Source organism: Zalophus californianus, chromosome 13 (genome assembly GCF_009762305.2).
Source record: "Zalophus californianus isolate mZalCal1 chromosome 13, mZalCal1.pri.v2, whole genome shotgun sequence".
Classification (NCBI taxonomy): Eukaryota; Metazoa; Chordata; class Mammalia; order Carnivora; family Otariidae; genus Zalophus; species Zalophus californianus.
The window spans coordinates 76571957-76585553 of NC_045607.1; the positions used below are offsets into that span (position 1 = coordinate 76571957).

Genomic DNA, 13597 nt, shown 5'->3' on the forward strand with positions numbered 1-13597 from the left:
GTCAAAACCATGTATAAGAAAGACTAATGCAGCCACATCTTTAAGAGTTTAAAATGGGAGGAAAAAAGCCCTATCAACACAAAATCCTATACCCAGCAAAAATTTCAAACAGGAAATGAAAGTGAAATAAAACTGTTTTTTTGGTTTTTGTTCCAGTTCTCATCTCTCCATCCCCCAAAAAGCTGAGAGAATCCAGTACCAGCCGACTTGCATTGTAAGAAATGATAAAGTTCTTCAAGGAGAAACAAAATTGACAGAAATTTGAAGCTACATGAAGAAATTAGTTCCAGTGATGACTACAGTAAACTTAAATATAAAAGATCTTTTTTTAAAAAAAATTATTTCTCTAAAGAAAATTGACTAAACCAGACGAACCATGAGACGATGGACTCTGAGACAAACTGAGGGTTCTAGAGGGGACGGGGGTGGGGGGATGGGTTAGCCTGGTGATGGGTATTAAAGAGGGCACGTACTGCATGGAGCACTGGGTGTTATACACAAACAATGAATCATGGAACACTACATCACAAACTAATGATGTATGGTGATTAACATAATAAAAAAAAAAGAAAATTGACTAAACCAAAATCAGTACGTATGTATTATGGATTTTCAGTTTACACAAAAATAAAACATAGTACAATAATGTCATGGAAGATAAAAATTAGGAATTGATAGTATTATAAGATATACTATACATGAAGTGGTAAAACATTATTACAAGGTAGACTGTGATTAAAAATATGTATTGTAAAACCCAAGGGAAATCATAAAATCAATGATAAACAATTAATCCAAAATTAGGTTAAATGAGGGGAGGCAATATAACAAACAGAACAAAACAACCAGAAAACAGAAAACGATTAGAGAGAGAGCAAATTTCAAACCAACCATGTCAATAATTGGATTTTTTTAAATGGCCCAGACACCAATTAAAAGTCAGAGATTGTCAGACCGGATAAAGAAGCAAGACTGAAATACATGCTGCCTCTGAGAAACCCACTTTAAATATAAAGACAGATTAAAAGAGAAAGGAGAGAAAAAGATATACCACGCAAACACTAATCAAAGAAATCTGGAGTGGCTATATTACTACCAAAGCAGACTTCAGAATAAGGGCAATTACCAAGGACAAAGAGAGATACTCCATAATCACAAGAGGGTCAATTCACTCTGAAGGTATAAAGTTCTATATATGAGATCTCTCAACATATAAGGCAAAAATGGAGATAAGTGAAAGGAGAATGAGACAAATCCACAGTTGAAACTTCAACAATCCTTCCCTGATAATCAACAGAACTAATAAACAGAAGATCAATAGAATCTTCTGAAGAATCCTATCAACCAACCTACACGCTCTAACTGACATTTATGGAACATGCAACCCAGTGACACCCAGATATACACAATAATTTCAAGTGTACTTGGAGCATTTACGTTTTATGGCCCATAAAACAAACACTAACATGTTTAAAAGAACTAAAAAAGTTTCTTCTCTTACAACAGATTTGAACTGGAAATCAGTAACAGAAAGAAATCTGAAAAATATTGCAAAATATTTGGACGTTAAACAACAAACTTCTAAATAAACCATGGGTAAAAGATAGTTATAAGAGAAATTAGAAAATATTTTGAACTGAATAAAAATAAACATATCAAAATTTATAGGATACAACTAAAGCAGTGCTTAAAGGAAAATTTATAGCAGTAAATGCCTGTATTAGAAAATAAGATCTCAAATCAATAATCTAAGCTTCTACCTTAAGAAACTAGGAAAAGAAGAAATTAAATCCAAAGCAAGCTGAAGGTAGAAAATAAAGAGGAAAAATAAATGAAATTTAAAACAAAGAACACTGAACTGAATCAAAAGCGGGTTCTTTGAAAAGATTAATAAAATTGATGAATCTCTAGTCAGACTGGGTCAAACAAAAAAAAAAAGAGAAAAGACAAAATTAAAACTGCATATGCTAAGAAAGAATCAGACTCAAAAGATACTTACTGCAGTATTCCATCTATTTAATGTTCTGGAAATGGCAAACTACAGGGACAAAAAACAGACTCCTAGGTGCCAGGGTGGGGAGAAGGGGTAACTACAAAGGGCAGGAGTAACTTCTGGGAGGTGAGAGATTGAAGCTATTATCCTTAAAGGTGTTGGAAGTTACACAGTTGTAGGCAGTTGTAGGTGTTCAACAAAATTCCAGGAACTATGCCCTAGAAAGGGTAAATTTTACTAAATGTAAAGTAAACCTGGATTTAAAAAGGAGAAAAGAAACGAGGAAAGAATTCTATATAAGGGTTACTGAGGCCCTTTATAGCCTCCCAAATATGCCAAGTACCTTTCTGCCACAAACCCTTTAGAGCTGCTATTTCCTCTACCTGGAATGCTCTTTCCACATCTACAATTGATTCAGATTTCACTCAAATGTTCAGAAAGGGATTTCCTGATAATCCTAAGACAATATTAGAATCACTATCATATTATCCTACTTTATTGGTTTTCAAAGCGCTTATTACCCCCTAATAACATTTTTTATTATTTACCCCAGGAGAGGGACTTTGCATTTTTTGTTGACTGTAATATTTCAAATGTTGTTAATAAAATTAAGACTATTTTCCACAAGTCACCTGAGTGACCCTGTGACTACCCTCCTCACTAAAGCCCAAGAGAAGAAAAGAAATTTGCTTAAGACAGAGTTTAGAGTAGAGAGGATATGGCATAGGAGATACCATGTGCAGGAAACGGGTAAATAAAACTGAAAAATGTGCATTTTTAGTAAAAATCTGTAAATTGAAAGGTGAGGTCTCCAATATTCCCCAACCATTCTAGCTCCTAGAATCTAGACTATCAGGCTTATATCTATAGTACTTTTCTCAAAGGAAACTGATCGGCCTATGAGAAAAAAAAAACCTTTATTCTCAATTTCTGAGGCGATAAAATTACTATATCAGTGCCTGATCATCTACTGTTACATCTATCTGTCCAAAGTCCAATAATTAGAAATACATACATACCACCCAGAATTAACAAACATTAATAAGTGGGTAATTTTTGTAAACACTTAAAACACTTCTATAAAAAAGATATAAGAAACTAATTTACAATGAGATCTTATTTCATAAGAATGTTAGATCAGCTAGAATCCTCAGATTCTATGTTTTTCTATATTATTTATAACACACATAAATAACAATTATCTGTACAATGGTTCTAGGGTAAATAGAGGATGATGCTTCAGGGCAGATTCAAATAGTCTGAGAACTCTAGGTATCCTTTATCCAATTTCCCAAAAAAGCTGAGGGGGCTAAAACCCATTCAGGGCACAATAGTCTGTCATGGCACAGTAATTAGGAAGCTTTAAGCTGGGGCAAAATGTTGTCCCTCTAATTCCTTGACATGTGGAGAGTTACCGAAGCAAGGCAGTTTGTTTAAAAATCATGTACATTGGAGGGGCACCTGGGTGGCTCAGTTGGTGAAGCCTCAGACTCTTGGTTTCAGCTCAGGTCATAATCTCTAGGTCATGAGATTGAGCCCTGCATTGGGCTCTGTGCTCAGCACGAAGTCTGCATGAGATTCTCTCCCTTTCCCTTTCCCTCCCCTTTTGTTCCCCAGCCTCTCCTCCCCACCCCCACATGCACTCTCTAAAATAAATAAAATCTTTAAAAAAAAAATCTAAAAAATTATGTACACTAGAATCAAAGTCAAGGAGTAGGGAGAGGGAAATGGGGATGGGGCAATAAAACCGAAGTAAGAAACTTTTCATTTTGTAGCTTTTTGTAAATTGATTTTTTTTTTAACCTTATAGATGCATTAGTAATAAAAGTAAGGAGAAAAAAGGTAAATGCCTTGGGTTACATCATCAGTTCCATTACTAACTACTTGTATGACTTTTAGTAGATGGACTTATTTATGTGAGCTTTACTTCCTAGACAGGGCAAATAAAATGGATAATCTACTTCTTAAATGCTTTAGTACTTTGTTTTTTCTTAAATAAAAGCAAAAGAAGCACATTTAATCATGGATCCCGGAAAATTTCTTGTTCCGTATTACTGTGGACCATACACATTTGATGCTATGGCACTCTTTTTATCTCACGCTAATAAGCTGTAAGAAGAAAATATAAAGAGTAAGGATTTTTATTTAACATAAAAATCAGGTCATCACTGTATCTCATCAGTTTTATTGGCTAAGCGTATTCATTTATTTCCTTTCACACTCCAAACTCTGACTTCGTGACTTAAGAAGTACCTCAGCCTTTTCTGATCCTACTACTTGATATTCTCTTCACTCTCTTAAATATACCATCTTACCTAGAGGCTCTGCTGTTCAAAATTACCTGCCCAACTCTACAACAGTATCTGAACCAAGAACCTTACCGTCTTATATCCAGTACTAATACCTACCCCTTCGACCACTAGCCACCCAGTTCAGAGGCCTCTGTTAACATTGTGAACAGCTATACCATAGTGGGCACCCATGAAAATAAACTTAAAAAATAATCTCATCTGTTCAATCTGACTTCACACCCTCTGCCCTTAAAATCTGAAATGCATCACAAGGTTCACAGTATTTGAAGAGAAGAACAAAAAGAAAACAAAATGAGAAAGGTATTTACTAACTGCCCCTCCTCAACCCCCAACTATGTATCAGGAGCATTATGTAAACTTATTTATGAGATACTTAATCCCCATTTTACAAATAAAGAAACAATTTCAGTTTAGGTCACTCAACTGCTAAGGAACAAAGCTAAGATACAAAACCAGTTATGCCTAACTCCAAAACCCTTCCACTTAATAACCCACATTGCTAAATTCTGACACCTAATTTATACCTATGACCAATGTTTAAGGACAAGCATATTTAATGAGATACTATTAAGTAACAGAAACAAATTCATACCTTTTTGTATACAGCTGTCTTATCAGAATCCAAAACAATTATATTCCTTAGCTTTGCATTTATTTCAGTTGCAGCAGGCCTCATAATGATCTCAGAATCAAGCCCTAAGGGAATACAAGGATGATTTAATGGCTCTTCTTCTTTCATTTAATAGTTCCGAATTTATTTTTTCTGAAATTTTATTACCTTCGATCTTAATTTCAGCAATGTTACGTTTCTGATCTTGAATAAAGATCTGTAAACATGATAATTCTGCTAAAATCTGCAAGGTAATAATATCTTCATTCTTGGATAGTTTTAACGCTGCAAAAAAAAAATGTAAGACATAAGGAAAAAGTTTAGTAGTCACCTCACTACCCTTATAAAGTAACTGAAGTATAAGAAAAATTAATGATAATACTACAGGAAAATCTGATTTGCCATTCCACTGAAAGCAAGCAAGATATCCCCACTTAATTAGGAACTCTAAAAACAAAAAAACAAATAAAAAAACCAATCAAACCTAATGAAAACAAAGCCAAACAAATCAGACACAACAAAAAATGGTTCCTAGATGAGACTAACATTTGAAACTAAAAAATTATAGTTGTAAAATCAGAAATCATTTGAGACACAATGATTACAAGGTAATACTTCTCATTGTCAAACATGCAACTTTTCATTGCTTAAAAAGTACTTAATTAAAAAACACACTAAAATGATTCAAATTTTCTTAGTTTTATTTTTCTAAGATTATGAGATTAAATGCATTAATTTTAATCCAAATCAAACACTAGCACTATATAATATCTGACTAAAAATAATAATATGATAAATAAAAGCCACATTTTCTTAACTGGTAATCACTTTCTTTAAGTATCCTTTTCCACAATTTACCTGGTATATAATAATCTTTCTAGATATTAATCTAGGCAATAGAATTCTGAAGCCAATATTATGCATGAATAATAGAGCAAAAGCTAATTTATTATTGATCCACATGGTAAAAAAACTTTGAAGCTGAATTTTAAACATACGCATTTTTTTAACGACCTCTCCTTTGTCTTCAGTCTCTGCAACAGACACTGGGGCTGGTTTTTCTTCCAATTGTGGAATTATATTATTAAAATAATTTATTGTATTCAGAAGTGCTTCAGTATGTAAATGAATATCCAAAGAGGAAAAATTCACCTAAAGAACAAAGCTGATTTTAGTAATAGGTCAATAAATATTTGTTTGCTGCTCAGTATAAGGCACTATGGTTTGTGAATTATAATATTTATAATATTCCATTTTTATCCTCAAGGATCATACAGTTCCAGTTATAAAACAGTTTTCATAATATATTTACTTAGAAATACAGTATCTAAATTAAATTATTATTCACTCATACCTTAATCAGTTGCACAGCATTGTTATAAGTACTTTTCAAGTTGGGTAGATTCTTTTCAGCCTATCCAAAGAGGAAAAAAAAAGCAAATCTGTTCAACTATCTTAGGAAGACATATAGTATATCAAATTGCAACTCCATAAGGGCCTTCCTAATTCTTCCTCTATGCGACAGAATTGTCTATCAAGTGTCCAAATACTGTGCATTATCTTTAGATCTAGAATGCTTGTCATATAAAAGCTATTAAATGCATAAACAAAAACTCTAAAATATCTACATCAATAATAGTAAAAATGGTCTTAAAAGCGATAAAATACTCTTTCAGCATTGTTATTATGATAAGGCATTTTTTAAAATATTTATTTATTTTAGAGAGAGCGTGCATGAGGGTGGGAAAGCGCAGAGGGAGAGGAAGAAAGAAACTTTAGAAGAATCCTCACTGAGACCATGACCTGAGATGAAATCAAGAGTCCAACACTTATCCAACTACATAACCTAAGCGCGCCTCATTTTTTTTTAAGATTTTATTATTATATATTTTAGAGTGAGAAAGAGAGAGGCAGAGCACACAAGTGTAGGGGGGTGGGACAGAGGGAGAGGGAGAGAGAAACCCAAGCAGACTCCATGCTGAGCAAAGAGCCTGAGGTAGGGCTTGATCCCACAACCCTGAGATCATAACCAGAGGAGAAACCAAGAGTGGGAAGCTCAACTGACTGTGCCACCCAGGCGCCCCTATGATAAAGTAATTATTAAATTAATGTGGCACTTACATAAAAATAGGTCAATGAAAACATGTAATAAATCTTAACTAGACTCTAGTATATAGAAAAACTTAATGATGAAATGAGTATCATAAATCAATAGAAAAGGAATAGAGTCATTGAAACCAGGAAAATGAGGTAACTTCAGATAACAGTGGGAATCAAATGAAAGCCTCATCTTGTATCATATGCCATAATAAATTCCATCAAGATTAAAAGGTTTGGGTTTTGGGGCACCTGGGTGGTTCAGTCGGTTAAGCCTCTAACTCTTGATTTCTGCTCAGGTCATGATCTCAGGGTCATGAGATCAGGACCAGCGTCAGGCTCCATGCTCAGAGGGAGCCTGCTTGAGATTATCTCTCCTTTTCTTTTCACCCCTCTCCCCCATCCCCCACCCCAATGCATGCGCGCGCACTCTCTCTCTCGCAAATAAAATAAGACTTTAAAAAAAAAGGTTTGGGTATTTTTTGGGGGGTGGTTATCTGATGAAGGGAAAAAACTCAAAACTTGGGTGCCTGGGTGGCTCAGTTGGTTAAGCGACTGCCTTCGGCTCAGGTCATGATCCTGGAGTCCCGGGATCGAGTCCCACATCAGGCTCCCTGCTCGGCGGGGAGTCTGCTTCTCCCTCTGACCCTCCCCCCTCTCATGTGCTCTCTCTCTCTCATTCTCTCTGTCTCAAATAAATAAATAAATCTTTAAAAAAAACTCAAAACTTCATGTCAGTTCTATTTAGAACACAGGCCTATTATTTTTCTATATTGTCTATAAATTAAAACTAACAAAGGATGACAAAATAAGAAAACCTTAAAGTTTCAGGAGTTTTAGAAAACACATTAAAATGAAGATTAAGCTGAATCTAACTAAACTTACAAAAATCGATTACATTAGTCACAGCAAGCATACAAAGCACTTACCTTCACATATTCCAATGTTAGCAGATCTTCCATCGTATTATCCAGTGTTGTAATCAAATAAATTGGTTTCTTGTTTGCATCTAAAAAGGATTTTTTAAATTACTCTTTCATATAAAAAATAATGGAAAATAAATATCAGCAACAATAATAAAATATAACTGGAAAAGAAGAATTTCCTGAATCAGTCCTGGGCCTCGGATCCTACCTTACCCAAATCAGGTCCCTCCTCCTTTATTATAAACTCTTTAACTGTAATTTCTCCCCACAATTCCCTTCCCATCTCCTATGCCACAATGTGAAACAATCTTACCCTTCTAAACTTAGATAGGAAGGTAAAAAAAAAAAAAGTAGCAATCAGCTGAAGAAAAAACAGAGTAATTATTATGAGCAATGAATAGACATGAAGGGAATTGTGGCCTTGAGCCACAGAAATAGCTAAAAAGAAAATCGTCAGACTCTCTGAAAACCTATTATTTTTGAGAAGACAGATCAGGTATATGATGAGAAACTTAAGTTTTTCTGTATATTAGTTTAGAGTAGAATAAACCCCATTGCCATATAATTAGTCTTTACTACTTGTATTCTTGATTCTGATCAAAACTTAAGAAAATAGTAGGAAAACTGCTGTAAAACAGTCTTTTGTATAAGGGCTTTAAAACTATCACCACCAAATTATTTATTACTCAAAATCAGTATCTAGTGGGAGAAAGGACTACAAACCAATCATAATACTTTTGAGGAAAAATGCAACATATTCCACAGAATCTTCCAGATTTAAAAGTTTATTAGCTATTCAGCCAGCTTTCTACTTCAGATGCTACTTGCATTTCAAACCTTAAAAAGGTCCTGACTTTTCTCACACATTTATTTATCCACAAAATTATTTACTGTTTATAAGAAACTATGCTATTCACTTGGTTTTCTGCTATTTAGTTATAGGAATTCTTTATATATTTTGGGTATTAATCACTGATCAGACTTATGATTTGCATATATCTTTCCCCACTGAGTAGGTTAACTTTTCAATTGGTTGATGGCTTCCTTGGCTGTACAGAAGATTTTTGGTTTAATGCAGTACTACTTGTTTAATTTTGTTTTTGCTCTTGGAGTCAGATCCAAATAATCAACACAAGAGTAATGTAAAGGCACTTACTGCCTATATTTTCTTCCAGAAGTTTTATGGTTTCAGGTCTTGCATTCAAGCCTTTAATCCATCTTAATTTTTGTGTATGGTGTAAGATAGTAGTCATAGTTCAGTTTTATTCTTTTGCATATGGCTGCCCAGTTTTCCTAGCACCATTTATTAAAGAAACTATCCTTTCCTCATTTTATATTCTTGACTCCTTTGCCAAAAGTAATTGCCCATACATGAATGGGTTTGTTTCTAGACTGTTTTTGGTTCCACTGATCAATGGGTCTGTTTTTATATTGGTACCATAAAGTTTTATTTTATATCAGTAACATAGAAAACTTTGTAATATATTTGGATATCAGGGAACATGATGCCTCCAGTTTTTTCTTTCACAAAACTGCTTTGGGTATGTGGGGTGTTTTGTGGTGACATACAAATTTAGAAGTGTTTTTTCTATTTCTGTGAAAAATGTCACTGGAATTTTGATAAGGATTGCATTGAATTTGTAGATTTGCTCTGGATAATAGGAACACTTTAATCATGTTAATTATTCTAATCCATCAGCATAGACCACCTTTCCATTTTTTTGTCTTTTTTTATCACTGTCTTATAGTTTTCTGTATACAGGTCTTTCACCTCCTTAAATTTACTCTTATGCATTTTATTTTTTTTGATGGAACTGCAAATGGGATTGTTTTCTTAACTTCTCCTTCTCATAGTGTATAGAAACCCAAAAGAATTTTGTTTTCTTTTTTTTTTTAAAGTTTTATTTTTTTTTTTTAAAGATTTTATTTATTTATTTGACAGAGAGAGAGACAGCGAGAGCAGGAACACAAGCAGGGGGAGTGGGAGAGGGAGAAGCAGGCTTCCTGCAGAGCAAGGAGCCCGATGTGGGACTCAATCCCAGGACCCTGAGATCATGACCTGAGCCGAAGGCAGACGCTTAACGACTGAGCCACCCAGGCGCCCGAATTTTGTATTTTTCTATCCTACAACATTCCTGAATTTACTGATTAGATCAAACAGCATTTTGGTGGAGCCCTTAAGGTTTTCTATATATAATATCACATCACCAGCAAATAGTGACAATTTTACTATTTGGGTCAACAAAGAATTACTACAGATATTGACAATCTTTTACTAAGTCAAAAAAGAAATCAAAAGAAAAAATTTTAAAAATACCTTAGGACCAGTGAGAACATAAATACAATATACCAAAATTTATGAAATACAGCGGAAGTATTTCTAAGAGGGCAGAGCACAGCAATAAATGCTTCCTCTTGAAACAAGAAAAAACTCAAATAAACTAAGTTTATACCTCAAGGAACTAGAAAAAGAACAAATGAAACCCCAAATTAGAAAGAAAATATCAGAAAAGAAATAAAGGAAAAAGAGACAAAAAAAAACTGAAAAGATCAATACAACTAATAGCTGGTTCATTTCAAAGATAAGCAAAATGCACAAACCTTTAGCTAGATTCACCAAGAAAAAAAGAGGGCTCAAATAAAATCAGGCATGAGAAAGGAGACATTACAACTGATAACCACAGAAATACAAGGATCGTAAGAGACTACAATGAAAAAATCCTAACACTAACAATTGGACAACCTAAAAGAAATAGACAAATTCCTAGAAACATACAACCTTCCTAGACTTAATAATCAAGAAATACAAAATACACATAGACCAATTACTTATAAATTCAATCGGTAATCAAAAACCTCCCAACAAACAAAAGTCCATGACCAGATGACTTCACTGATGAATACTACCAAACATTAAATGAAGAATTAATACTAATCCTTCTGAAACATCTCTAAAAAATAGGAGGAAACACTTCCAAACTCATTTACAAGTCAAGCACTACCCTGGTACCAAATCCAGACAAGAATACAAGAAAATAAAATTACAGACCAATATTTTAGATGAACATAGATGCAAAAATCCTCAACAAAATATAAGAACAATAAATTCAACAATACACTGAAAGGATCATACAATATAAACAAGTAGAATTTATTCCAAGGATGGTTCAACATCCATAAATCTGTTAATGTGATATACTACGTTAACAAAATGAAGTATAAAAATATTATGATCTCAGTGGATGAAGAAAAGCATTTGACAAAATTCAACATCAATTTATATAAAAACTTTCACGTAGAGAGGGAACATTCCTCAACATAATAAAGACCATATGTAACAAGCCCATAGCTAACATCATACTCAATGGTGAAAGCTGAAAGTTTTTACTCTAAATCAGGAACAAGACAAGGTGCCTACTCTTGTCACATTTATTCAACATAGTACTAGAAGTCCTAGCCAGAGCAATCAGGCAAGAAAAAGAAATAAAAGGCATTCAGATTAGAAATAAATTGTTTGTCTTAATCATTCCATCAACCATTTAGAATTATCTTACAAGAATAAATCCAAAAGTATAAAGGAATATACAAAATACCCTCTCCTAAATGCCTAACACAGTAAATGGAAATATTATCCAAGATATCATATAATTTATCCATTATGATCATGGGACATAAAATGTTTATGGTAGACAGAATAATGCTATGCCCTGACACCCAAGGATATCCATGTTATGTCTCCCTAAAACCTGAGAATATGTTACCTTAGATAGCAAAAGGGATTTTGCAAAGGTAATTATGTAAAGAGGAAATTAGCATGGATTGAGATCAGAGATGACAACATGAGAAGGATCTATCAACCTGTACGAATTTTGAGATATAGGGAACCAAATGCAAGGAATTAGGGAGGCCTGTAGGAGTTAAGGTCAGCTCTCATCTAACAGGTAGCAGGAAGCAGACTTAAACCACATGGAAATGAGTTTTGGCAACAACTGAATGAGCGAGGAAATGGATCTTCCCCTAGAGTCTCCATACAGGAGCGCCAATTGACACCTTGATTTTTATGTGTTAAGACTTATGTCAGATTACTGATTAAAAGAACTGTAAGACAACAAATTTTTGTGGTTGTAAGACACTAAGTCTGTGGTAAATTGTTACATTATCAATAGGAAACTAATTCAGCATTATAGTATTGAATTCGTTAGATTTAAAATTAAACCAGGACTATTTTATTTTCCTTTATGAAAAAAATTATCTTCATTTTGTCTTTGATCTACCTTCCTAGATTTCCAAGTATAAGATAAAAACTGAAGACCAACTCATAATACAGTATTTCTTTGAGAATGTTTTAATAAATGTACTGATTCAAAGCCTAGAGAATTTTAAACTCTCTAGTAGGGAGTCAAACAATAAAGTTTGTTACTTTAGAAAAATTGAGATGCTTACCAAAGTGTTCTGGGCATTTTAGGCAGAACTCTTTCAAAAAGGCATTTGCTTTCAAATCAAATGTTCTAAGTTCAACATCTGTGCCCAATCCTAAAACATCAACTTCTACCACAGGTAGTTCAGAATCTCCAACAAGGTGATAAAACTGAATCAAAACCTAGAGAAAAAAGAAAAAAGAAACTACCACTACCAAAATAAAAAATTATTTATGTGGATGGTGGTTGTAAATGGATATATAAGGTATACATATGATCTGTATTTAAAATTTAGGAAAGATTTTATATCACACATACCTACACATTTATGTTGTACAATTAACTATTTTTAATAAATATGCATCAAATACCCATAATATATGATCTAAACTCCTAACTTTTGATTAAGAAAATTAATCTTCAAAGAAAAGGAGGAAAAATCACATAGCAACATCTGGATTCAGCTTAAATTGGATGAAACAGGAGTACATGTTAGTAATGTGACTATATAAATACACTGAACAGCAGCAATGACAAGCAATTTAAAGAAGCCATATTAATTTTACCATGGTACATACCTCTGGCACTTCAAATCTTATTTTATACTGAATCATATTTTTTGAACAATCCAGCTTTTGAAATTTTTTCTGATAACTTTGAATTTCAGTGGGAGATTGAAGAGGTTCATCCAAGGGACTACATGGTGCATCAAAAAATTCTTCCTCTGAATCTAAATATTATAGAACATTGTTTAAGTCAATAATCAAAAGGACTGAATAACATTTTTATAATTTTTCTGAAATAAATATGAATACAAATATATTAGTGGTCTAAATATTTCAAAATTTGAAAAGATGAGAAAATAAAAGAATAGAGATTATGTCTGAAAATAACATTTTTGATGACAAAAAATACAGAAAATATAAAGTTCAACTTTAGATTAATAAACATCACCTTTTAAAGTCATTAGTCTAAAAATTGCAAACAAAAATTTTATTTTTTATTTTTATTTTTGAGACAAAGAGAAAGAGAATGTGCATGCACCAGCGGGGGGTGGGGAGGGGCAGAGGGAGAGAATTTTAAGTAGGCTCCATGCTGGGCTCCCCCAACACAGGGCTTGATCTCATGACCCTGAGGTCATGATCTGAGCTGAAATCAAAGTCAGATGCTCAACTGACTGAGCCACCCAGGCGCCCCGCAAAAGAAAATTTTATAGCAAATGCCAATGCCAATGATTACAT

The 13597-nt window shown here is 33.5% G+C and overlaps 1 protein-coding gene across 1 annotated transcript in view; it reads right to left on the minus strand.

Moving 5' to 3' along the window:
* Positions 1–13597, minus strand: part of VPS13A (vacuolar protein sorting 13 homolog A) — a 270154-nt gene that overhangs the window by 131044 nt on the left and 125513 nt on the right. The window contains 7 exon segments of the mRNA XM_035723481.1: positions 4898–5001; positions 5084–5200; positions 5914–6067; positions 6270–6329; positions 7942–8021; positions 12382–12538; positions 12935–13086. Of these exon segments, the coding sequence (XP_035579374.1) occupies positions 4898–5001; positions 5084–5200; positions 5914–6067; positions 6270–6329; positions 7942–8021; positions 12382–12538; positions 12935–13086 (824 nt within the window).